Below are 22,942 nucleotides of genomic sequence, written 5' to 3' on the forward strand. Positions count from 1 at the left end.
TGGATTATAGCAGTAATGATAGATTATGTTTAATGTCTTTCATATTTTTCCACTACTGCAGGTTAAATAGTGACCAACCCTTACCTTATAAAGCCTCATTTAAACCTAGTACTCAGAGGTAAACATCACAGAAGTTATCTTCTAATGCTTTTGTTTGACGTAGACTTACTGTTTCCTCAGTCGAGGAAAATGAGGAAAACTGCACTGAAGTGGTTGAATTCCATTATCTTTGATTCTGCTCTTTTAAAACCAATCTTTTCACCATTTGTCTAATGACTCCCTTGAGTTTGTTAACCTTTGTAATTATACCATTTAATTTTCATCTCTTAAATCAATTTATAGAGTAGGTTCAAGACAATTTCTTCATATCCTGAGTTAAGCTCTGTTCCCACCAGAATTTGGAATTGTAATTAGACCTCCAAGGTTGAGGACTCCTGGTGTGCTTTGCCAGTGCTGGTCTTGGGCTGATCTACCTGCAATAACCCAGACTGGCAATTGCCATCGGGAGATCTCAAAGGTAAATTGGGAGACCTCAAAGATAATTCAGTAGAGCAATACTTTTGTTCTCACTTTCCAAAAAAGCACGCTAAAGGGAGGTGAAATTACTTTCACGCAATAACAGAGGTAATGCTACTGACAATGAGGACTTCTGTAAGACTCGGTTCATTTCGGTGGCAGTGGGGCTAGTCTTCTGAATCGGGACAAATGAGACTAGGTGGATGTCCCTTCACAGCTGGTGGAGGATGTGTGCAAACCTCTTCTCTAGCTTGATTTGATCTTCACACTGCTTATGTATGTGCACACAGGTGCTCATCCATGCGATGTGAGTTGGTTTGCAGAGGCGACCTTTCTTCTGTGGTCTGATTGAGTAAGTATTTTCAAAACCAGATACCTAAGTGGCTTTGTTAGGAGTCAGACATGCACATGACTGTAACCTCCGTCTTCTTCATGACATAAGGCACCTGTGAAATCCAGTTCTAAAAATAAGTCCGAAATAAGATTTTCGTCATCATTGCAGAGATTGTAGGGCTCCGCACAACCAGGATTAAGAATAGCTTCTGCTATACCATGAGGGACATGGATGACATTGCTAGCAGAATAAGTCACTTTATGGCGTTTAGTTACCATAGTTAATTGCATCCATACTGTTTTTAAGGGAGCTTCATTTTCAGCTGGGAAGTGTCTTAAACATAAATGGGATCAAAACAGAGGGGCCATGTCCTCCTCCTTTCAGTGCTGGACCAGAGGGGTGGAATTTGCCCAGACTTTTCTATCCCCTCTCCAAAATGCATTGCCAGCATCACCTCAAAGTGGGACAAAAGAAGGGTGCTTTTTTATTAATTGTTACATGGGAAATCAGCGACAGCACTGCAAGGCTGAATCTATCCTCCAGCTCTTGGCTTGTACTTTAGTCATACTTTGTCAACCCGACAAAGCTCATCACTTACATAAAGCCCTCGCAGAGGATACCCAATAAGAATGCACGAATGATGAAATAACAAGTCTTGGCACTTCCTAAAGAAGCAGCCAAACATTCAGCTGCAATCACTTTTATTAACAGGAGAAACTGCTAGAAACAATAGCGGTCCAAATAATTGATGAGAGAAGAATTTGGTCTCTGCCTGGTGGCTGCATTAACTTGCTCTTGTTGGCTCGGTTCATGTACTGCAGGTAGGAGCCCTAGCAGTGATTAAAGAAGCAAAATATTTTAGGCACACCAGAATGTAGCCATTCTCCCAGTGAACTGGGCAAAAATAGCTCTGCAGGTAGATAAATGGAAAAGGAGGCGCTTTTATTTCGTATTAAATTAGGAACCGGTTATTTTTGTTCCTCTCCCCGTGCAGGCGGCAGTGAAGCAGAATGATATTTCTGCGGCCAGTGCCTGGCACAGGCTGTGTCCGGCTTTTTGGTCAGCACCTTGGGAGCTGAGGCAGGGAAGGCTGTGCCTTTCCTTCGTGCGCTCACCAGGCAGGAGGAGAGAGGAGTCGGTGCTGCTGCAGAAGAGGGGATGGAAAGTTTGTCCTGCCTCAGTGCTTCATGAATTCTCATCCTTTGCTCTGCATTTACCACCGGAGGGGTTCGTGGCCTGGATCGCCTCTCTCCCTGCTTGTTGGCCACAGGGAGCAGAGAAGGGAATGGGAAGGACCCTGCATGGAGAGGGGCAGCACCTGCTGGGTGCCCACATCACCCTGTCCCTTGTCTTCTCTCCCACCATAAGTAAAACCATGTTAGAGCTCTGCTGTTGAATACTGGAGTTGTTTTCTGCGAGGACATTTGGACAGCCTGAGTCCCAGTCACATTTTAAAGATCATCAGACCTCAGCAGAGAAAGCCCCACGGCCTTCAGCAGGACAATGTAGGGCTGGAAAGCACCACCAGGGCTTAAAAGAGCAGCAGCTATGAATAATTCAATTAATCTGTGCAAGAAATTGAGTAAATAACAACGTTGTCCTAAGAGTTATGCTTAATGTTCCTTGAATGCTGATTTTTTTTTTATATAATTTAGCATGCTGGGCTCTTCCATCCCTGGAGTTCCTTCCAGATGGGATAGCAAAAGTGAGAGAAAGAAAGCTGTCACTGCCATCAGCGCGTTGTTAGAGCTAACGCAGGACTTGTCAAATGATGCCTGGTTGCTGCTGAAAAGCTCTGTATTAGAACGAGGCTGCAAAACTGCAACATTTATCACCTGTGAGCATTATTTGAAAAGATCATTTAGTATCTGTCAGGGCTGCTGTAATATTTTTTTGGCCAAGGAATTTAAGTGGGAAGATGTGTGCGCGCGCTTGCACTTCTGATTAATTGTAATTGTAATCTCACATAATGCAATCCTCAGCTTGACATTTTTAAAGTAAGGGTAGGTTGGTTGATTCCTGAAATTAATTATAATTCAGATTTTGGAGTGTGAAATGGATAGAGAGCTTTCTGTAAACCCTTTAGCCACAGCCAGAATTTGCACTGATTTATTATGCACTGCTACTATGCTCTGCTGCTCGTGTCATGAAATCTTTAGGAATTTATTGTGAGAAAATGGCTCCTTTTCACAAGTTTGATGCAAGGAGAAGATGGAATTGGTATTTTAATTACATTTTTATAAAGGAAAACAAAGCCATTCAGGCTGGTGGTCTTTGGTCCCTAATTCAGAGAGCAAGAAAAACTTTTATCTGCATAAATCCCTGGGTGAAAGTTTTAACAACATGAAAGGTTGCATATGCTGGGATAACTTATTTTCCTTGCTGTGGGGGAATAAATTACCCAAGTCAAAACACTTCCTAGCATTTCAGCTGGAGTGGTCTTCCTGTGCTTCCCTTTTAGGTGTTAGATTCATTAATGCTTTGCTCTGAAAGCATTAAATCGCTTCAGGAGAACTTGATGGTGGCGGCAGAGTTATTAACTTTTGAAATCAATGAATACCCAAAATAAAGGTCTACTCCTAGGAGGAGGTTTTGGAATGACAATGGTCTGCACAAGGTGTTACTGAGGAAACAGCAATTGCAGCATGAAGACTGCTATCTTAATCCGAATTACCTTTAATGTGTAAACAGTTCTCTTTAATATTAATGAAGAAACTTTCCAATTGATAATTACAATATAGTAATCTTTAATGCTCTGAAGTCCAGAAGATGGAGGAGAAATACAATTAAATGCTGTCTGGACTCTTGTAGAGTAAGTCAGATGTGTGATTTGGATCTAAGTAAATGTTTGTAGCAGTGTGATGGGTATGGGTGTATCTCTGTTGGGTATCAGAGCCTCAATGGGAGCTGCAAGCAGACTGTTACAGAAGAACAACAGATTTGTTCATTAGGCTCTTCCCTGTTGGCTAGGAAAGATAAGGAAGCCTTCTCCCCTGCTTGACTCATGCAGTAGATAAGATAAAGATCTTTGTATGAGATAAAAGCTAAGTACAGCCAGAACTTGGAAGAGCCATTTTCTAGGAGACAAACATTAGCAGGCATCAGTTTGAAAAAGAAAATAAGACATTGATTTATACTGTGTTATTGAAGAATTATGAATCTGGTAGTGAAAGCAAACTCCTAGTTGTTGATTCCAGATGTACTTTCTTTTGGAGACCAGGACCGGACAGAGGCATTGTCTGCAGGTTTCAATTTCCCCCTTTTGAGGCTGGGGAAATTTTGTCCTTTGCTCCGAGATGGCCTTCATACCATGTCAACATGCATGGCAATTACTTGCAAAAATTGCTAACCTAAACAGGCTGCAAGGTTTGTCTTGTAGGGATGAGCATTTATTGAATTTGTTCTGTGGTGAGGGCAAAAAGACTTCTTATTCTTCAGTACTACCCAATCACTGTTCTGGTATTGTCCCCCCGTCATTGGAATAACTCAGAGCCAAGCAGCAGGGCTTTCTTTCCTTGGAAGGCTCCCTCTTCAAAACACAAATGGAGTTTAGATTGTCCATTTCTCTCCCTCAGATTTTTTTTCCCTTTTTTCCCCCTCTTAATTATCTGCATTGCTGCTCTCTGCATATTATCTACCTCACTCACTCCCATGAATATAGATGCTAGGGATTGTGCTAGCACGCTTTCCCTTCTGTTCAGAGATCCAGCCGGTGCTATGTGCAATATTCTAGCAGTGCACACAGCATATTGTACACTGAGGCTGCACGATGAGCTCTGAGTGAAGCCCCCAGGGACAAATAACCCAAATACAGGCCTGTGTTCCTCTGGTAACTTGGCTGCAATATACTGTTCATTATGTGAGTGCTGGAGCGCCTATGCTTTTATGATTAATGATACACAAAATATAATTTTGCTGTTGCACTGTCTCCTATTTCACGAAATATTTTCCTTCTAAGTGAATAAGTTCTTTTGTCAATAACTCAAGTAATACAGTTTTCACGTTATCCAAATTCTTGGGCTTTCCTCCCCCACCTTCCCCTTCATATAGCCCATCTCTCTGGAGAATGAGGATTGCACCCTGAAACCCAGAGTAAAACTCAGAGACGTATCTTAACATTACCTAGGTTTAAAAAGAATATTGAAACACACACAACTCTCATTAAACATCTATATATAGGAACCCCATTAAAAATGTGCGAACGTGCTTTAGTGGAAAGGTATAAATGAACCAAAGCAGTCTCCTCTGCAGTGCAACACCTGAGTAAGGCAGAGGCTCAGGTAGAAAAATTATTTGCTCTCAGTCAGGTTGGATGTAACATGGTTTAGGCTTGCTGCAGTCCCTTGCTGCACTGATGCTTGGCTGTCAGCAGCTGGCAGGCGGCTGTCTTTTGGGGAGCAATGGGACTCGAGTGCCCAAGGTTTGCTGAAACCAACTAATTAGAGAAAGAAAGTGAGAACGAAGTGGAAGGATATTCAGGTATGATCATCAGGTATCTTACATAATGGATTGTAATAGAAAGTGGCAGAAGATGCTGGCAATAAAATCCGAAAATGAAGTGCATTCATTTAGCCAATTAAGATCAATCAGTGGAGTGAAAGGCACTGTATTGGTTGCAGCTAATGCTGAGTTAACATTTTATTGCTAGTAACTAAAAAATTGGCTTAATTTCCTATTTCAAATCTCTTTCCAATGTTTGCATTCATTTATAAATAATGAAATAATAGTATTATGATTTATTTAATTTTTCTCACCCATCTTTCCTAGTTGCTGGAGTAAAATCATAGTGTGCTGGAACATGAGCTTTTCCTCTAATTCTAAATAGCCAATTTTCCCTGCCTTTTTGTGACCTCTCTTCAAAACTGTTTCCTAACAGTATCCACCCATGATTTCTTTTACTGAAGTGAAAAAATGATGAGGACTGTATATGTATTTCCTTCCAAAAATAAAAATCTTTTCTTGAATGCTGACCCTTACCTTACTTCTCCCCAGAAATACGGTTTTCTACAATTGTTTGATTTTGGAGAAGAGCTTTAATTGGAGGCACAGATATAGCAACAATGTCCTTTTGCTCTAATAGCTTGTTGGCTCAGAGAACCAACTGGAGCTATCCTAACAAATGAATTTTTATGGGTGTGAGCTCTATTTCCCTTAGGGGTGTGTGTGGTCAAACTGCACCAGCAAATCCTTCCTAATGTGAGCCAGTCCTGGGCTTGGAGGAATAAAATGCACTGGGAGAGGCGTTCTTCTGCTGGTGAGAGGACAGCCACACCAGGTAGTGGGTGCTGGGAGCAGTGTGGAGCTGTGGTGTTAACGTGGGCTCGGAGGATGCTTCGTATTGAGCAGCTCCATGCTCTCTCTAAGGCCCCATTTCCCCATCCTTCTGGCCATATCAAATGAGAGGAGTTTGGCTTGCAGAGAAAAAGGGTTTCAAATGACTCTGGGCTTTTAGACCTGGACTCCATCCTGTTCCAGGGGTGCTGAATTGAGAGCAAATCTAAAGCTGGACAAAACGCAGCCAAAAAAGCATAGGTGACCTCTCAGCTGGAGAAGAGCTTTTGGCCCATGCATGAACTAAATGTCTCATGCAGACCTCTTTCTCTTGCTAGCTCCTAGAAGCAAATATTTCTGGTCCTGAGCGTAGTTTGACAACTCCAGGGCTAGGAACAGACAGCTGATTTTTCCTGCATGTGTCTTTGTTGAAACTGACTTCTTCCACAAAGTAGAACACTCTCAGACAAATGGCAAACCATTACAGTGAGATTTTGAGAACAGCTACTTTCCACTTTCCTGCCAAAAATATAAAGTCATAAAACCAAATCCCACCCCCCAAACAAAAAACAACAACAACAAAAAAAAACATAAAATCTTATAAATAAAATACAGGGCAGAGGAGCTTTCTGTGGTTTGGGGGAAAGGAAAAGACAATAGAAAAATATGTGGCATCCTACAGCAAAACCCCACATGGACAGCAGTGCATACTTGATGCAGTTAAAAACACAAAAACACAAGAAAACAAAAACAAACCAAAAAAAAACCACCCCAAAATAAGGTAGATCACAAGTAGTGTGAAGCCCCATCGCAGAACTTGTATAACAGTTTTGATGGCTCTTTCTTCCAAATGAATGAGAGATCAGCATGCTCTGTGGTGGGAGCTGATCTGCAGAGTGCCTGAAATCCAGCTTGGACCTTGTTTAGAGAAACTGTTCATGAGGGCTGTGTTTTGTAAATGCAATACTAAGAAAATCTGCAGCAAATTTAGGAAGAGCAGGGAGATGTCTGGTTGTATTTGTGAAATGTCACAGAGCATTTCGGGAGCGCTTTTGAGTCTGTTTGGTATTGCTTTTGTTGTGTCTTACAGTAAAAGCATGATTGCAGTGTCACCTTATAAATTAAGGAGATGCCTCAGTAGACATTAACCAACAAAGGACTTCTTTTACTGGTGCAGATAAACCTCAAATAAGAAAAAACATTTATTCTTTGAGCGATAACCAAACAAGTAATAACATGGGTGCAAAGTTTTACCTGGTTTTATCTAGCACCTGCCTGTTCTTTTAAAGGCAGCCCCACGAAAACACTGCTACTTGTAAATTCCCATGTGCCTAAATTAAGAGGGAATGGTGCTGAGTGTGGTAAAGATGTGGGAAACACCCTAAGGCCCAATTGAAAAGAAGAAACCACACACAACACGGTTATCATCTATCCTGGGATGTTCTCCTCTTTACTACAACGTCTGAATGAAAACATTTGCTTATATCCTGCAGCACTGTGCATCTGATTCCGCTTTTGCTGACGTCTGTGGCAAGCTGCATTAATAAAATTGGGCTCCTGCCCATTGATAGGATCTTCCAAGTGCTCACTTCCCTGTGAAAGGCAGCGAAAAGCAGCGTAGCCTCTCAGACTCCAATGACCCTTGTCCAGCAGAAAGCTGAATGCTTCGTGCTGATGCAATTAGTCTCCACTGGTGTCTGTAATAGAGCAGGTTTCCTGCCAATATATTGCTGCAAATGTACTGTGGCCAGTGAGGATGCTGGGCTTGCCCTGATGTCTTGGAGAGGAGAAATGGTGTTTAGGATACGTCTATACTGCTAGATATGGCTTCCAATGTAGCTGGAGCAAATATTTGTGGCTTTAAGTTGATGAATTGGGCTACCACGATCACTGGGATGGATCCAGTAATTTTCAGGGTCTTTGCCAAGCAGAATGTCCAGCATGGACTTGTCTTTTGTTTGGTTAGATAGCCCTGTCTTGCACAACGGCGAGGTGGGATCCAGCCCAGGCACTGTGTGATGCTGAGCGCCCTCCTCTGCTGTTGCTTGGGTCCCTGGCAGGAGGTTGGAGGGGATGTGGCTGCGTGCCAGCTGGGCACGCATTTCCCCACAGCTCCCGGACGTTTCTCTGCTCCTCCCCAGATCTGTGGCTATAGCCCGGAGTCATATTGGAAACAGACAAATCTCCAGGAAAGGCCTCCAGCAGTGGCACAAATTAGGCAAGGATTCAGGCAAGTCTTAACCTGACGTTTTTCAACGTGAAACGCAAGACCCGCTGCTTGCAATTGCTTTTGCCCAGTAACAGGCAGTGAAGTGTGAACAACATCATTGAACATGGGCAACAACAAGGAGAGAATAGTTGAATCAAATCTGGGAGGAAAATAGTTAGATGGGGGTTTCTCCCAGAGATGTCACACCTCCAAGCATTATTCAAACCTTGCAAAATTAACTTCTGCAGAAAAGCTGTAAAAGCAGGGAAAGGGGAAAAAAAGATTACATTCCAATGGAGCCAAAGACCATGGCCTCTTTAAATGTTATTAAGTCAATAATTAAGTGAATTTGAAGTGTGAACTGTGTATCCACTCTAAATGGATTAATGATATGAGAATTCATACGAAAATTGCTGTGTTGATTTTATGTTAATGGCTGTTTGAATATAAGCTGAACTATTAACCAAGGATAAGTGGAACTAATGTGCCAGCATTACTATAGAAATATAATTGAAAGGATGGCCTGCAATTTGCAGAGGGCCTTGTTTCTATAGAGTAGGTTGGGGGAACAAAAGCTCCCTTGGACAGATTGGAGGGATGTCAGTTTGGGCAGGAGGGCTGTAAAGGGAGGGATGCCTAAAGAAGCATGCATGGCTTAAATAAAAGCTCCGGGGAGGTGAGTAATTCAGCTGTCAGTAGCAACGTAGGAGACATCCCCAGGGCAGGGGATCTGTTTCAAGATCACCAGTTTGTGCTGAGATTGCAACCAAGGAGCAAATATTCCCCCGACCTTGGAGGTAAATCTGGGCTTAAAGCTACATTTTATGTGAGCCAGCCTTTCCCCTTGCTCCATCCCGTGCAGAAAGCAGGGCGGTGGGAATGGGGAAGCTGCTTGAAACACACGGGAAAAGTTGTGTCAGGTGGTGGAAAGGAGGCACTGTGGGTAGGGACAGCATGAAAATGTGCAGAAGAAAATGTAAGCTGTCTGTTGGAGTGCTTTTCGAAACAGCAAAGTCTGCTTGATAGTGGAACCCCCATTTCTCGAATCATTTCAATGTAAGCTGGACAAAAGCCCTCAAGAAAACACCCCAGACCGTATTTGTGCTTTGACAAGCTAGGATGAACTATTCAGTCATTCTGACTCTTACTTCCTGGGGGAGATGACTTAAAATAAGGACAGGATTGAGGGTGCTGAATGCCCATCCCGGTTCCTTGCAGCTCTCCCTCCCCTCTATGAGGCAGGAGTTGAGGTGCTGGGCGGGCAGCCTCTGGGCACAAAGGCAGGAGAAATCAGGGGTACCAGGGCTCTTGAAGCCTTGGTACCCCCTCATTTATGGCTGTTTTATGTGTTAGTGTGGTTCCTCGTGGTCTGTGGGAGCTGGGGTCTGCTGTTTGTAAAAGCATTCTCACCTCTGTCTCTCCTAGGGCTGGCTAGAAAGCTGTAAATTTAACGCAACTTCTGGTTTTGAGATGAAGCAGCAAGTTCTCAGATGCTATCGTGTGACTGCTAGGGACTGGAAAAATACCAGGTGGACCTGGTTGAATGCCCAGAGGTCCGTGACAGCCGTTGATTCTTGACTTAAATGAGAGTTAGATCAAGCTCCATAGGTTCGCACATAAAACCAGCAATGATTTGTCAGAAAATAAATCAGGGCTCAGAATTTATGAGCAAGTAGTGCTTTACAAACACAAAACTGGCTAGGTGATTAAAAGTGTTGTCTGTAATATAATGCTGCTGATACTTAAAGAAAATGTAAATAAAACCTTAATCATGTTTTTCATCCTTTTGAGGCTTGTCTGCCAGAACTACAAACAAACAGTAGCAGCATATAGATGTTTGGAAATTAAGCTGCATGATTAGCTAATCTCATTTTACCGGGTCATAATGATAAACTGGATCGTACCTATTTTGTAGTTTATTAATGTTAGTATGGCTGTGCTTCAAGGTCAGAATTTTTATTCCTCTAACTTAATAAAAATGCATGTTTGGAAGAAACTAAAGTTCTTTTGTATTATACATTGCAGAAAACACCAATATTCATTGCTTAGAGGCATGAAAAATAAAACACATCTTACAGCTCTGGGTGAAATTCTTCCATTATTGATTTGGTTCTGACTATTAATACACCAAACGTTATATTTTTCACTCAGAGCCAAATCTCCACATCCCCAGAATATGCAGCACGCTTAGAAATCTACATCTTTGTGTGCAAATATATATCTGCAAGTTTACAAATGTAATTTTGCATATTTAGATGTTCAATTTGTCAATGCCCTTCTCCTCAAGATATTATATACATTATCAAGCATTGAGGCTTAGCTCCCTGGGTCTCTCTCCTCGCTGGTGCAAAGCTCAGTACAAGTAAGCATAATTTTCCATTTGTACTGGGATAAATGCCTCCTTAGTGCTAGGTTTTGATATGTTCACTCATCCTCCTTGAATATCCCTTTATTTCCCTGGTAGCCCAATTTAGTGATGGGCATACCAATAATAGAGTAATATAACACTTGACACAGGGAAAGATATGTGAGTAGCTCTTTGTAAAAGAGAGGATGAATGAGTGCAGGTGGTGAAAGACTGAAATCCAGCAGCAGAAGTGGGAGCCTCTGCCTGGATGAGGAGCTTGGCAGGGTGGGAACACCAGTGGAGAAGGCTGGGAACAGCTTACCATTGCAAGCCTTTTCTTTTTTTTTTTTCTTTTTTTTTTCTTTTTTTTTTTTTCTCCACAGTACCAGAGCTGTGTGTCCTTTCAGTGGCAGACATATGGGCAGCCCTTAATGAGGCTTACATTATTGCTACTTAATATGCAAGTTGTTTTAAAGCAAGCGAAACTCGCAATGGTAATGAACACTTAAGCAAAACACATTTTTCTTCACTGGCCCATTACTATCTGGAGATAGCTAATATCTGGTAAATGATTTTTCTCTCAAAGATAATGCCCAGCTAAGCTGTTAATGCCTCCTCCCATGCAAGGATGATGTCAGGTCCTCTAAAAGTAGGAGCTTGGCTTTACAATACCTAAAAGCAAAATACAAAATCTGGTGATGTTTCCATTTGCCTTTGGTGCCTTCAAGGGAAGCCCAGGTTGTTTTTGAGCTTTTATCCAAAATCGTCAGAGCTAACCAGTTGTTTTCTATTTTGCTTGTTCTCAAGGTTAAAATTCTCAGTTAAATGCTTTCAGTAGGTGAGGCTTTCAGGAAGATGCCAAGTATAACAGAAGTCATGTTATGGCCACCAGCTAGTAAGAATGTTGCAACTTGGCGAGGGAGTGGGCACCCAGAGCATATTTTTCTGCAATGTTTTGGGCAGAGGCACTTCCTTTGCAAGCTCTGGTCCCTGAACCACTGCCAGGAAAGCCGCTTCTCTCAGAGAGGAAAAGGTGACTTGCACACAGCTTCTTGCCAGTCCCTGAAGCACACTGCAGCTCTGATGGTCAGGTGCCTCTGCAGGGGCAAATCTGGTTGTGTTCTCGTTTTATGGGCTCTCAGAGCTGTCAGCTACAGGGTAGTGCTGGCCCTGTTTTGCCACATCGTTTGGCCACAGCAGACCTTAGCAAACCCCTTTCTGAATGCTCAAGGGGAGAGCAAAGAGGATTAAAACCCCTATTTATTTGCAAGCCTTTCTGTTTCAAAGAGCAGTAACACTTCAGATGCACCCGTGGTGTGCACAGCTCTGGCACCCTGAGAGGCAGAGGAGAAACCCAGCTTGGGAGCTGGAGAAGTGCAAGAAGAAGTGTAATTTGCCCTTTTCTGTTTCGAGGTGTTTCCTTGAGTCTAAGCTGGCTCTAGTTGCAGTCCTGTGGAAAGGGGCGAAGAAGATGACCTTGTGCAGAGTACAGACTCTGCCACAAGCATGGGGACTTGCTTTGCAGAAGGTGCTGTTCCTCCCACCAGCACCATCCTCCGATGGCCTCCTTCCCCAGCCAGCACCAACAAGCCCTTTGCAAGCGCCCAAAAAAATATTACAGGTTGCTGTTCTGCCTCCAGAAAGTTTGTATTCCCCACTTCTTTAATAACCTAGGCTGTTAAATTAGAATAATATTAAGGGGCAGTTTAGTGAGGTTGAAAAGGAAAAAGCACTGCCAACTTGGGTAGAAAAAATATCTTGAGTTAGGTTTTTGTGAATTGCACAGAGGTCTTAAAAATCATGGTTAAACAGATTAAATTGGCCCCTTTTTACTTTGTGTTCTGATTTCTGGGTCTTTAGGGTACAATCATAAAGTCTAGAAAATTACTGTTAATAAAAACTAAGAGAGGAGCTAGCTGAGATCCTCATGTCATTGCATGCTCCTGGCAGCCAAAGCTGAAAAACGCTAAAAAAAAATCACAAGACTCGAGATAAAAATCATGTGAGCTAGCAACGCTCTCCCCGTGAGATCCTGTACCTCCTTCAGAGAAGGTAACTGTGCTTTTAAAATTACTCCATTGCAAAATTAATCAGGGGAAAGGATCAGCTGGAATAAATGGAAGGGAGTTTTGCAATGACGGAGATTTATGGCCGGAGGAGGCTGACTCATCCCTTGCTGCAGCTCTGGTGCACGTCCTGTCACGCTGCTTCGTTCTGGGCTCTGGCCACGTCTGAACCGAAGGCATGTTGCATGTCTTGACTTCCTTCGGAGAATCAGCAAAATCAGAGCACCCTGGGTCGGGGACGTTAAGCGCTTTCTTATCGGGAGGGTGGTGAGGCAGCAGGGAAGTGAAGTCTGTACGCGACCACAGTGCACAAAATTGTTGTTTTCTTCCCTCAATAAAGGAAAAGGCCGATTTTCATCTTCACCCAGCCTAGGTAATATTTCTGAAGTTAGTTAAACTCACGTCGTGACTGCAGAGTTATACTTAGTCTGTCAGATCCTATTGATTTCGACGTATCAACATTTTGTTGCAATATTGCTAAGTATATTCTAGCTGTTCAAATAGTACTTTCCAAGGCTTCGTTTTCCGTTTGATCTGTGAATGATTTACAAACTGCTTCTGATTTCTGAGCTCACTATTAGGTGCTGGGCCATGCAGTTATTTGGAAATGTGTGTGATTCAAGCAAATCATTGACAGCACATGAAGCGCTCGTGTGTGAGGGGATGTTCAAAAGCACGGCAGATAAGTGAGCGACAAACGAGCGTTGAAAGACCAGAAAAGCACAGCTTCTAAGCCCTACTTGTACCTGTCTTCTAGGTGATGTGGTGATTTATTATTTGTGCAGTGTAATTGGCCATGTTATTTTTACTTTGTAATTTTGATGTTTACAGCCATCCCGGAACAGGAAAATGATGCAAAGGGAAAAACAGATGGTGAGAGGGACCTCTGCCAGCCCAGCAAGCCCATGTCTGCCTCTTTGGAGTCCCTGATTGATTTTTCCTGTAACTGCTAGTGGTGTTTTGACCCAGAACATGGAATGAATTTTGATGTTTGTCAGCAAAACCAAGGGCTTGATGCTGTGAGCTCCCTGGGGGTGGAAGAGAAGAGAAGACTCTTCCAAACATTATTATCTTCATGTGCTTGTAGTACTGGAATTGAAATACAGGCTTGGCTGCTTGACTAATTGTGCTCTCAAAGTTGATAGCTGGAGAAAATGTAGTGAAAGAGCCCGAGGTTACTCTGTACTGACACCTCAGGTGTGGTTTGTCCCCAAGTCCTGCATGTCATTTGGAGGGAGGTTGGTACGAAGTGTGCAGCTCCAAGTGACTCTGCTGTGTGCTTGTTTCAAATATACCTCAAACAAATGTATGGAGGAGGATTATTTTGGGACTTCGTGAACACAGTGCTAGAGATATAGAGAGCATAGCTGTAAATGCCCGGGCGGGAGATGGATGGATGACAGCATGTTAGTACTTGTTAGGAAAGAGTTTTGGGAACAGAGTGTACCTATTTCTCCTTTCATTGATACTGAAGAGCTCTATTACCACAAAGCAAAAAATATCTTACCCCAAAAAAGGCATTTCTTGGCAGAAGGATACCAGCTGTGGCCTGTAGGTCGCAGCAGAGTGTATGCTTTTCAATAGGAAATACCACTTCATCCTTTGTTTTCCCAAACTGGAATTCCCCAGTAGGATAAGCCAGCATGTATCTGGCCATATTGCTAACAAAAAACTCAGCCTTGACCTTGCTGCCAGATGACCGTCAGAAGGATTTTATTTCTTTAGTTTTTCGCTCTGTGGGTGTGAGCCGTTTTGGGTGGGTCAGAGCACGTGAAGCAGCATCGGTGCCTTCCCCCTCAGCTGTTTCTAAGCCTTCCTCCCAGAGATCTTGGCTCAGACATCAGGGCCTTGCACAGAGCCTGTTTGCAGAGTTTGTCCCGCCAAAACCGATGGAAAGGACTAAGACATAACATAAAGAACCAGGGAATAAACAGGTCCTGGAGGCCCTATTCCATTAGGTCAATTCAAATTCTTCATTTTCTTTAATGCACTTTGTACCTGACCCCAAATTTACATAAATGCTATTTTACCTTGTATTGTTGTTAAGCAAAAATGATATGCAAAAAATACAATGCCACATAGAGTGATGCAGTGAGAGACTGTTCCGCCACGCTAATGGGGTCCCATCACACGCTACAGGAATGCAAAACCTTAGCAGAGGTTAGTGCTGTAACTTTGAATGTAAAGGTAGGAATAAACAACCACTTCATACATCAGGTTTGTTCACTTCATTGATTACTCACAAAACATTAAATATGGGTAAGAAAAAAATTACAAACCAAAATTGTATGGACGTTTCAATGACAAAGTGTTCTGGTTTTCACCGGGAATTGCTGAGAGGAATCAAGCACTTTGTAAAGACCATCATAAACATGTAAAAATATATGAATGCCAGTGGAAATTATTGACTGAACAATCTCCTTTTTGGTGGGAAATATGTTTTATCGATATTTGTACTGATCTGCTTGAAGTACTCAAGGAAGAATGGGAAAAACAGTCAAAACTCTGAAAAATGTAAGGCATGTTTGGGACTGGCTGAAAACCAGAAGTCATCCTGAATTTATTTTTTTTTTACAGAAAAAGCAGTCTGTTTCTTCAGGGTTTCATTTAGCGCAAGACCAGAAAGGACCATGAGATCATTTACTTTGGCATTTTGTTCAATGAAGGCCAGTTACCCCTATATTCAGCCTAAAAACTTGTATTTGGTTCATTATTTTTTTCAGAGGAGTAACTAGTGTCTAGTTTTGATTTGTACATGCTTAAAACTGCAGAATCCACCATTTCCTCAGTATTTATAGAAGCAGTTTATAACTTTCCCTATTAAAATGTGTTCATAATTGATCACTTAAAATTGTATGGCTTCACATTTAGGACCTTGACTCTAGTTATGCTTTGCTTCATTAGATGAAAGGGTCCTTTGATACCCCATGTTTTCTTTTGTCTGTATGAACACACTGCAATCAAGTCACCTTTCCATGGTCTTGCTGGTAAATTAAACTGATTAAACTCCATAAATAGTATGTAAAATACTTTGCTGAATGGTTTTAGTCTTTTTCTTTACTCACTCCAATTTTCAGCAGCCCTAAAAAATGCAGGTGCTAAAAGAGGAGAGGGGCTGTGTGCAGAGATAAAAATATTCTCCCCTCCCCACTTCCCGTGTTCTATTCTTTCAGTGTATCAGAGGATAAAAAAAAAAAAAAGGAGGGCTCATTTCCAGTTGTTTAACTTTGTCCTGACTCATGGCTTTCCATCTTTCTGTATAGTCCTCCTTGCTGCAGGCACGGCCTATGTTCCCCATTGATAGCTGTGAAAATTTTCATTTGACTGCATTAAAATGTATCTTAAGTGCCCTGAATTGCTCAATACTGCACATTGTTCTCCACAGTTAATCTCTTCTTATCTTCTGATGTCGATTCCTACATGTCAGAAGCTGCAGCCCATTGCTGAAACTCCACACTGTGGTTGGCACACAACCATTTCATGCTACAAACAGCCTCTCTTCTACAGATGTTTCCTAATGTTTTTATAATCAGCATGTTGTGTTCTGCTGAGCCATATGACTCACCAACTCCAAGTGTGTTACATCTATGCAGCTATCTTTATCAACCAAACTCATAACCTCATCAATGAATGAAATCAGATTTATATGATGAGACCTGTTTTCCATAAAATCATGATTACTGGTGTTAATTATATTGCTATACTTTATTATTTTAATTAATTACCTTTATTAATTGAAGCTTTTGTCAGCTTTCCACTGCTTTTCTTAGCACTGACGCTGGCCAACTGGCCTACAGTCACCTGGGCCATCACCATTCTACTTCTGACTCTCAGCACCACATTAGCAGCCATCCAGTGTTTCGGAATCTCCTTTGTGTTAGTATATTTATTAAAAGTTAACTTTAACAGGCTGGATGTCTGTGGCCCAAATACTTCACATTACTGGTATTCGCTGTGCTCTTCTACCTCAGTGATGGCACTTTTCTATTAAGGGCTAGGAGGGGGGACGGCCATCACAGATACATGGCCCTCAGGAATCCCTCTGCATCAGGGCTATGCTCATGTTAAACTGGCAGGTATTCTCACCTTCTGGCTTCTCTGTCATGACTGGGCAATTGTTTTAGTTGTACTTCTTATGCATGGATGAAATCAGATAGGAGATTTTTGATTTCATCAAAAACGTCAGGACAGATGTGCCCAGCACATCAGCAACGCCAGTCACCAGAAGTATCGTGTGTAAAGATTTCTGTAATTCTGCCACAATCAGAGCTAATGAATGATTAGAACCTGTCATATGTGCGACTTGAGGCTAGTGTTACTCCACAGAGCAGAATACCCTGCAATCTCCCAGTCATCCATGCAGAGTGACATCTGTTACTCCACCAGCATAGGCCACGAGACAGCTGGGGAGCTGTCCCCGTTCCTGAGGAGCAATATCCGTTCTGGGAGGGTTACAAAGGAGACCTGTGTGGTGTGGTATTTCCACGTGAGCACAGCTAAAAGCAGCCTGACGCACGCTGTCAGTCATTTCCAAACAGAGCTCGTGGTTACTTTGGTTTGTTAAGGAAAACTCTGAGCGTCTCTTAGGCATGCTATCCAGACAGATATATTTTATAGGAGCACTCTGCAAAGCAAAGAATTCTGTGTTTTTTATCCTTTATTTCAGGTAAATAAACAGAAGTACTTATGACAATTAATTACCTGCCAGTTATTCCCAGGGAGCCAGGATTACATGCCAGAAAGCTGAGTGAATTTCTCTATCAATTGTTGGATGTTTAGATCCAATGATCAAGCAGCCTGTTCAATGTAACACATGCTCCAGTTTATACAACTAAAGGAGGAGGAAAGTCGTGATGAAAGAACACCGTTTGGATCCAACTCCCAGACATGACGGAAAAGAAATGAAATGCAAAATTGTCCAGATTGCAGCATGGATCCATCCGTCTACAGATTAATATCTCTCTTTCCCCTCTTGGAAGTGCAGATGACATAGTGGTAGACTTGCAAATGGATCTAGTGCAGAATGTGTGATCGAAATCAGCCGTGTGAGTGAGGAATTTTGCCCAAGAGGCAGGTAATTTAGTACAAATCTAAAAATCTCTGCCTTGGGAATAAGTAGTAGTCTCATTAGCAGCATCTCCACCCGCTACGTGTCCCCTGTTGCCCATTGTTCCGTGCAGACCTTAACAGGAGAATCTTATGTATAAGCAATGGTTGCTCTGACTTGGACTGTAGTCCTATCAGAGTTTTAAATCAGGCTAGAAAATGCCAAAACCTTGGCTGAAAATTTGTGATGTAAGAAGCACTTATTAAAGGTGCCTGCGAACACAGCTCTCATCGTCCGCATTTGCATACGCAGAGGTTACTGCAAATAATTGACAATAATGTCAAGCATATCTTATTTATGCTATAATTATTTTACTCACATATGTCACTGAGCGTAATTGTTTTCTCAGTGTTGTAAGATTCCTCCTACAGACAGGGAGCTGTAGAAATGTCTTTCTAGCATGAGCTCAGAAGTAGCTGGAAGAAGCTGCAGCTAAAGAGAGCCTGGAATATGCGCAGCTGTTCTTATTTCCAGCTGTTTTTTGTATGTTCCATGGGTGGAGCAGATGTTGATAGCTGTTCCCTTATAAAATATGTAATACTGTACTTTATGACCTAATATATTTTCCAGTCCCAGGGCCTGATCCAGAGTCCACTTAGCTCTCTGAGCAGGCTTCCAGCAGCACCAGTAGAGCTCTATCAAATTCTTAATGAACCAATGCAAGTGAGAGGTAATTTAGGGCCATTATCTTTGTAGGGTTGCATATGGTTCGGTGATGCTCTATCATTTGCCTCCAGAGTTCTCTCCCTGCTGCTTTACTTGCTTTCACTAGTTGTTTTTTTCACCAGCCTTTGGAGATTTATATCCGACAGCTCCGGGTCTCTTACTCTCTGAGGCTACTTGCCACTGAGTTGCAGACTTTGTACTCTCTTGCCTCCTTGGCAAGCTTCCCTGGGAAAGCTCCAGGCCCAGCAACGGCTGATAATGTCTGATGACATTTGGTGGCACTCCTTCTGTCTCATCAGTCTTGTCATACTTTTCTGTGTATGTGTCATCAACTGCAGCCTCCCTAATTGCAACTTGGTATTTAAGTTCATTGTAAAGGCTGTTTGCTCGTGGGTTAGGATATCTGCCTGCTGAAGCCTTGGGGAATGGAGTGGCAGGAGCACAGTGGAGCTTTTTGTTATGGTAGGCTGCTGCAAATCCTTTCTCAGGAGGGTAATTTTTGCACAGGAGGTGCAGGCTGAATTTGGGATACAGGGAATGTAAGGGAAGGCAAAAGCCTGACTGCCGAATACATACGGAGATGGGAAAACCAGGCGGAGGGAAGGGAAGGGGCTTTGTTCCTGTACTTGCAACTCAGTGTGCTGGTTGAGACCCATCTCTGCTTTCTTAGGATGGAGTCTTCAGGTTGCAAAAAATTGGCTTAAAAAATAGGATATGCCCTTTATGCTAGGAAGTGTTTATGTTTGGTTTGACTTCTGTGTACGACTCTCATCTCCGTGCATGAGCCACTTGAACAAACAGATATTGCTTTGTCTTTTCTGCAGAAGATGAGATTAGACTGGCTTTTTGCTGCTTTGGATATGATTCAAAAGGTCTAAAGCAATTTCAAAACCAGCACAGATGCGCCAAGTACATATATATATCACTGGTTTGATGTGGTTTTGCTGGGGACTCCAGATATTTCACACCTACTGGATGTTTCTGGGAAATGTTGTTTCCTCTGCTGCGATTTGTAGGCTTTGCTCTTGTTTGTGCTTGTCCCATTAGATCAAATGAGGCTAATGACTGAGGGATAGCCATGCTTCCCAGGGATTTGAAGATTTAAATGCTTGAAAGCTATTAGCAGACATGCTCTGCTGCTGAATACATTGAAGCCTTTTGCTGCAGGGGATCATCCTAAAGGCTGCAAGAAAACAACAGCTCAGTATTTTGACAACATCAGCTCACAACTTTGTTTTAGCTAGAACAGTCTTTTCTGATCCTAATGTAGGTCATGGCTGCAAGTTAATTTGTTCCATGTGAGGCCATGATGTTGGATATGCTCAGAAAAACAGGGTTCTCCCAGGGTGAGAAATATTTATGTTGAATAAGCACTTATAGTTCATTTCATTTTCTGCCTCCTGAATTTCCCACGTTCTTTCCCATGCTTTGCTTTGCCCCTCTACCTCCTCCTTGTTTCCCTGCATGAGCAGCCTTACTCCCCATCCCTCATGTAACCAGATGAACTCCCTGTGCTCTGCAGAAACAGCCCCATGCCCATCAGGGCACACGGCTCTTCTGCAGCTCTCCTTGACCGTACTTACATTTACAAACCGGGGCAGGGACTGCTCTCCCCCTGCCAGGCATTTTGAGGCTGGTGCGTCAGAACCTGTGTGACATCAGTGGCCAGCTCCTCTGGACTCCTTACAAACCTACCCCAGGTCCTCCTCAACTCCATTGGGCCCAGGGCAATGCAGATGTCTCCTATGACTGCTGGCTTTGCCTGAGCTTTACCCAAATACCAGGAAGAAAAATGCCCGTGTTGACTCTGGGCTGTGTATGCAACAGATTTGGTTCCTGTTTGTCTGTTCTGCAGCTGGAGGACTGGCATACCTGGGCATTGATTTAAACCAGGTGATTGGTAAAACTGTATTCCTAAACTCAGTTAACACGCTTTGTCCTGAGCAGAGGCCTGCATAAACCAAGATGATGCCATACTTCAATAAACCGTGTATTGGATGAGTAGTTTTTAAGGCTGGTTGGTTGGTGATGATAAGCTGAGGGGCTTTGCAAGCAGCCTCCCTGGCACTCTTGCAGTGAAGTTGCTCTAATACCATGTGTGTGTGCAGAAGAATAAAAAACCTAATTAGTGTCACCTGAGATGAAAGCTCTGTAATCATGGCTGCAATCTCAGAGCAATTAATCATCCACCTACATAAGTCACCAGACTAATTTTTCTGTTTTGTCTCTAACTTGTTTTGCAGATTTAAAAGAACTGCTGGAGCAAACTAGACAATGTGGGGCTCGGGATCCCAGCTCGGTGAAGCTGACTGGTGAGTCATGGTGGGATTGCAAGCCCAGAAAATGGCCAGGGTGGCTTAACAGCTTCTGTCCCAGTCCCCTGCTGCCATCTCTCAAAACTTCACCTCCCATTTTATGAGCTCTCTGTGTGCCTGAAAAGGCTATTTCTGGAAACGTGAACTGAACTAGTTCAGCCACTTCGAAGACTGCAGAGCCTGGAGAAAGAATAATTTTCCCATACATATATATCTGTGTGTATATATATATAGGTTGAACTTCTGCCTATGTAGGTTTTTTGTATTTGTTTTAGAATGGTTGTGCTAAAATGCCACGAGCCAAAAGCAGTGTAATCTTAGTCCTCATAGCAGAAAAAAATAAATATTGAAATTGTAGAAAAATTGGCAGGGATATGGCCAAGTTGAGTGTTTAAGCCTCTTACTGGGAGCATCTCTTTCTAAAACAGCACCATAAAATTGCCAGGTTGCCATAATGCTGGGTGCCTTACTAACTGGCTGTGCAGTAAAACAAGCCCACAAAGGAAAACATTTTCCCTATTTAGGTTGTAAGTTCATTGTGCTGCATTTCCAGGAAAACTTGATTTTCATAGCGTGTTGGAGACCGGGTCTTCAGTTGTTATGAAGTGCTATAGCTCCACCTAAGTCAATGGATTTCCGATGGTTTGTGGTAATTAAGGGTGGCACCGAGCCTCCAACACCCTGTCAGAGAAAGCAAAATGTTCAGTTTCTCTAAAGCAAAATAGCAAATTTATTAACTGCTAAAATCTGGGGGAAAAATATATCTTGAAATAAATTAACTTGTTGTGCTCTTTACACCAGCAAAAGGGGAATTTTATCCCTTTCATCCTACATGTAAAAATGTTGTACACTTTTACAAGCAATGAAATTGTGACTAACAGTGAGATGGTGACAGTGTGAGTTACACGAAACAAACGGCAATAGGAGAAAATGTAAATATTTATAAAAAGGTGAAATAGAATCTGTAAAATTACCTTACTTTGAGATATATGGATACTATCACCAAGGATAATAGAAAAAGAGAAAGGAAAAAAAAAAAGAATTAAATTCTACTTATAGGGACTTTGGACTAATCTAATAAAATATACATGGCTACACAGTACTATTTGTTTCTACAGCTTTAAGTTCAGGAAGAATATATCTCAGGATTACATTTGTGACTACATTTCATACTGCTTTTTCCCCCTCAGATCTGTGTCTCAAGTCGGACCCAAACTTTCATCACATATTAAGGCAAACTCCCGTCATATGCAGTGGGCTAAATTCTCTTCTCATTTACATGGAAATGGGAGGGCTGATGGATATTGTATGCAGGTCACAATGTCAGATTTCCAATCAGATCATCAAAATTAAGCATCAGTTTGATAAACCCAATTTTCCAGCTGGAAACATAGTAGTCCTGATAGCTGTAATCTTGGTAAGTGATTTCTGACCCAATTTTCATATATAAATGTCCTTGCAGCACAGGCTTTTTTTTTCCATCTTTCTCTTTTCAGTGCATTTTTGCAGTTTCTATCTGAGACACAAAACATTATCATGTAAATGATAGTTTTCTTAGAAAGCAAATCCACTGGGATTGTTAATTAGAATATCGTTGTGAACATCTGAAGCAAACTATAGCACACTATGAAGTCTTGAAGCGATGCTGAACAGCACTGCTCACATTTTTATTTCCTGTTCACTGCTAGAGCTACTTGGCAAAGATGATGTCTCAAAACACACAGCTCAGTCACATAAAAGTTCTTGCAACTGTGACAAAGTGAAGGAGCTAAAATATATACAAAAACCTTCTTTGGAAGAAGGAGCAGGGCAAAACGTGCAATGAGAAATTATATTATAAAAAATCTTTAATTTATCACACGGGCAATTTTCAGATTGCTGTGTCAAGGTCCTTCATGTTTATGAAAATTTTCTGCACTCACCTAATAACTGAGAGTCAAGGAGAATCTATCAATTTAATTTTAGCTTTGGCTGGAGAGTTGGACTTTTTAAAGAATGCTAATGATTTTGTCCAGACGTTAATAAATCTGCAGTAAAACTCAGCATGCAAAAGACAGATGAAGGGACATTTTTGTCCTTCATTCCCTTTCTCTTTTTGGAGGGCTAGAAAT

At 42.1% G+C, this 22,942-nt stretch overlaps 1 protein-coding gene across 2 annotated transcripts in view; it reads left to right on the top strand.

Annotated features, from left to right (window-relative positions):
• The window catches only part of LOC310882115 (uncharacterized protein), a 179,802-nt gene that overhangs the window by 18,674 nt on the left and 138,186 nt on the right, over positions 1-22,942 (top strand). Inside the window, exons 1-2 of one of the 2 annotated variants that reach the window (XR_014572812.1) lie at positions 18,900-18,978; positions 20,760-20,828. Coding sequence is in view for 1 of the 2 variants with exons in the window: in XM_083800405.1 (XP_083656531.1) it covers positions 20,760-20,828 (69 nt within the window). In the remaining variant the exon portion in view is untranslated. Of the gene's footprint in view, positions 1-18,899; positions 18,979-20,759; positions 20,829-22,942 lie in introns of those variants that run through there. The other variant, XM_083800405.1, reaches the window with a different exon arrangement.

Source organism: Anser anser (genome assembly GCF_964211835.1).
Source record: "Anser anser genome assembly, chromosome: 15".
NCBI classification, from domain to species: domain Eukaryota; kingdom Metazoa; phylum Chordata; class Aves; order Anseriformes; family Anatidae; genus Anser; species Anser anser.